At 39.0% G+C, this 3,773-nt stretch overlaps 1 protein-coding gene across 1 annotated transcript; it reads right to left on the bottom strand.

Moving 5' to 3' along the window:
- Positions 1–1,400: 1,400 nt before the first annotated feature.
- Positions 1,401–1,973, bottom strand: LOC141629098 (uncharacterized). The gene has a single exon (XM_074442159.1). The coding sequence runs from the start codon at positions 1,971–1,973 to the stop codon at positions 1,401–1,403; it is 573 nt and encodes a 190-aa protein (XP_074298260.1).
- Positions 1,974–3,773: the final 1,800 nt, after the last annotated feature.

Here is a 3,773-nt window from a genome sequence, read left to right as displayed (position 1 = left end):
TGGCTGTGGTCCCCCACTGGCGGCGAGGAGTAACCTGTTGCGATGGGTACTCTGGCAGGGCTACACACTTTAGTGTGTAGTCAGTATGGTGGAGTTGGTGATGGAGTTCGGAGTATATCTGTGACGATTGAGCTGTGTTGTGTGTTGTTTTGTTGAGTTATGTAAATTGTGTGATTAGTACTGACCCCGTTTAATTGTTTTAAAAACTGTGGTGATCCATTCGGGGATGGTGAGCAGTTTTTGAGCAGGTATGAGTCGAGATACATGGGATAGCTGGGATGTGTCGCAATCAGATGATAGAGTCTTCCGCTGTAGTTTTGATCGTTTCTTTAGACAGTGTTTTGAGATCATGTAAACCGTATTTTGGCAGTTGGTTTTGGATTGTATTTACTCATTTAAACTTTATACTATTTAAATGTTGTTTCTTTATTTTCTTTTATTATCATTGCCTCGGAAAACCGAGATGGTGACAGCTTTATACTTGAGTGGTCCTGGTAAGGCACTTGGAGCATGGGGGTGTCACAGATGCCCCAACTTCGTGTCTGAGATGATTACTATTATTATTTGTTGCAATCATATTGCATAGCACTTGCATTGGTTTCCCCAGGCTGGTTATGCAGGACTTGTCTCTTGGATGATTGAATACCTTAACTTCAGTTGGATGATGAATACCCCAGGCCAGGGATTGGCGGGATGAATGGGAGTTTCGGGTGATGAGCTCATTTGCATATCATGGCATACTGCATTGCATATTAACTGTTGTTTATTTATCATACTTGACCTTTTGGTTGACTTGTTTTCTATCCTATCAAAATAAAATTGATGCCTGCTTTAATTGATGACGTACTGTGCTTATTTTCGTTTTTTTGGGGACCAGATTAAATAACAGGTACTTAATTAGCTGACTTGGGAGCTCGGGGGATCGTGAGGAATTCGGCTAGGATTACCAAGAGTCTAGATCACATAGTTTCAGACATTTGTTATTTATGTTATACACTTTATTTAATTCCGCTGCGAGATGTAATTAATTATTATTTCAGTTTATTCAGTTTGATTAAGTTGTAATAAAACCATTATTCATTAAATTTATATAAAGTACTTTGGATTGTTTACCTTTGTTTTTCACTACCTCGGGACTCCGAGATGGTAGCAGTCTTATTTATTCGTGAATGTCTTGTTAAAGGCTCCTAAATAAATGAGGGTGTTACATACTACTTCTATTAAACAATATTTATCTCCTAATTAATTTTATAACATCAATAATTGTTTAATTTTTACATAAATAAGGCTAATAAAGGTAAACTGCATTTTTTTTGGTGAAATGTAAGCTTCCATTAAAATCAAGTAATCTAGTACAGATTACATCATTCAGACTAATACAATTTAATACCCAACTGGGTTTACAAATACAATTTAACACTCCTCAACCAATCTAAGTCTCTCCTATCTGTCACTGGTAGAAGACGTGCATTAATCCTAGCTTGAACTTCTCGTCTAATCTGATTGCTGAGAAGATCCGGTTTAAGGATACATCCTTCCACCCTTGCCTTGTTTCTTTGCATCCATATGTGATAGTAAGCAGCCATAACTATACACAAAAGGACACCCTTCTGCAAACGTGAAACATGCCCATTCCCAGCCCACTGCATATGATTAGACATAGGTATTGACATGTTACACAGGTTATTAATCTCAGAGAACACCCTCCTGCCATAAGTACACTCCTGAAACAGATGTTTGTGAGTCTCAGAAGCATTACTACATAGCAGGCAATCATCATCATCAGCAGCTATTCCTAATTGAAAGAGTTTCATCTTGAGCTGCAAACTTTCTCTGGCAATGAGCCAGCCAATAAATTGGTGTCTAGGTATACACCATCCATTCCAAACACACTGATTCCACTTAACAGCCTGAAACTTCTGCCTTACCAGTTCATAACCACTACCCACAGTATAACCTTTGTTATCAAGCATCTACTGACCATTATGATATCCAGAAGCTAACCTATCCCTGACTCTGCAGATGGATTTCCATCCCCAGCTCACATCCCCACTAGGATGATACTCCTGCCAGTCAGCTCCCTTCAGATAAATTTGATTGACCCACTTTACCCATAGTCTATCTGGACTATAATATATCCACCACACAAGTTTTCCTATGGCAGCTATATTCCATGACAGACTATCCTTTATGCCCAGTCCTCCTTCCTCCTTTGGTGAACAAACCTTCTCCCAACTCACCATTGGAACCCTTATATAATCCACACTCCCATCCCATAAGTAATTTCTACATATGGAGTTAATTTTATTGAGAGCACCTTTAGGGATAAGAAAAATATTTACCCAGTAATTATAGAGAGCAGAAAGTACTGAGTTGACCAAGACCAATCTTCCAGTATAGGAGAGCTTCTTAGAGCCAAAGCTTCTAATCCTGCAAATCAGCTTCTCCACTAGCAAATTACAATCAGATTTTGTCATTCTACCACATGTAATTGGAACTCCTAAGTACTTAAAAGGCATGTGCCCCTCATGGAAACCTGAGATCTGCAGAATATCTTCTTTCACACCATTAGAGATCCCATTGAAATAAGCATCAGTCTTAGTAGAGTTCATGCTCAGAACAGAAGCAACAGAGAAAGTGGCAAAAGACCTTAATAAAACCATTATAGAAGCAATGTCACCCTTACAAAACAAGAGCAAATCGTCTGCAAACATTAAGTGTGAAAGCTTCATCTGGCCACAAAGAGGGTGGAATTTAAAAGAGAAATTACTTGTAGTATAGGCCAAAATTCTACTCAGATACTCCATAGCAATGGTAAAAAGTAGAGGGGATAAAGGGTCACCTTGTCTTAACCCTTTGCCCCATTGAAGTGACCAAATGTTTCACCATTGAGGACTAAAGAATAAGAGGCAGTTTGAATGCCCTCCTTAATTAAAGAAATAATCTGAGAAAGGAAATTCAAGTAAACCATCATCTGCTCTAAGAACCCCCAATTGACTGAGTCATATGCTTTTCTGAGGTCAACTTTGAGCATAAATCTAGGTGAGATGGCTTTCCTATTGTAGCATCTCACTAAGTCTTGGCAAATAAGAATATTTTCCACAATGCTCCTCCCTTGGATAAACCCACCCTGGTTTTCACTGATTATATCAGGAAGAATCTTAGCCAACCTATTGTATAACAGCTTAGAGATGCATTTATAAATAACATTGCAGCAAGAAATAGGTCGAAATTGGGATACACTCTTTGGCATTTCACACTCGGGAATAAGGGTAACAAGGGTATGATTAATTTGTTTGAGGAGTTTCCCAGTTTTAAAGAAATCCTGCACAGCATCACAAACAGTCCCCCCCCCCCCCCACAATGTCCCAAGTGTCCTTGAAAAAAGCACTAGAATAACCATCTGGCCCAGGAGCCTTAGTATTAGGAATAGAGAAAATTACTTGTTTAATCTCATCATTGGTTACAGGACTCAGAAGACTAGCATGATGCTCACTAGTACAAATCTTGCCATTCTGATCAACCATTTTAGACACATTAACAGTGGCAGTAGATGTCCCCAGTAGTTCAGTATAAAACTCGATGAAAGCTTGCTGGATCTCCCTATTATCCTCACACAGGACACCTTGGTGATTCTCAATTCTCATCACCATATTCCTTATATGTCTGTCCTTGATAATACTATGGAAATATTTACTGTTGGTGTCTCCTTTCTCCACCCACAGAGCCTTAGACTTCTGAATCAGGAAATCATGGCAGGATTCCTCCAAAAT

This window comes from Silene latifolia, chromosome Y, assembly GCF_048544455.1.
Source record: "Silene latifolia isolate original U9 population chromosome Y, ASM4854445v1, whole genome shotgun sequence".
NCBI lineage: Eukaryota > Viridiplantae > Streptophyta > Magnoliopsida > Caryophyllales > Caryophyllaceae > Silene > Silene latifolia.
The sequence above is the reverse complement of the archived record's forward strand: the minus strand, read 5'-3'. Positions and strand labels throughout refer to the sequence as shown.

Bases quoted from the DNA above. Each gene is read 5' to 3' on its own strand.
- LOC141629098 (XM_074442159.1), bottom strand. From the start codon at position 1,973: ATGCTTGATAACAAAGGTTATACTGTGGGTAGTGGTTATGAACTGGTA.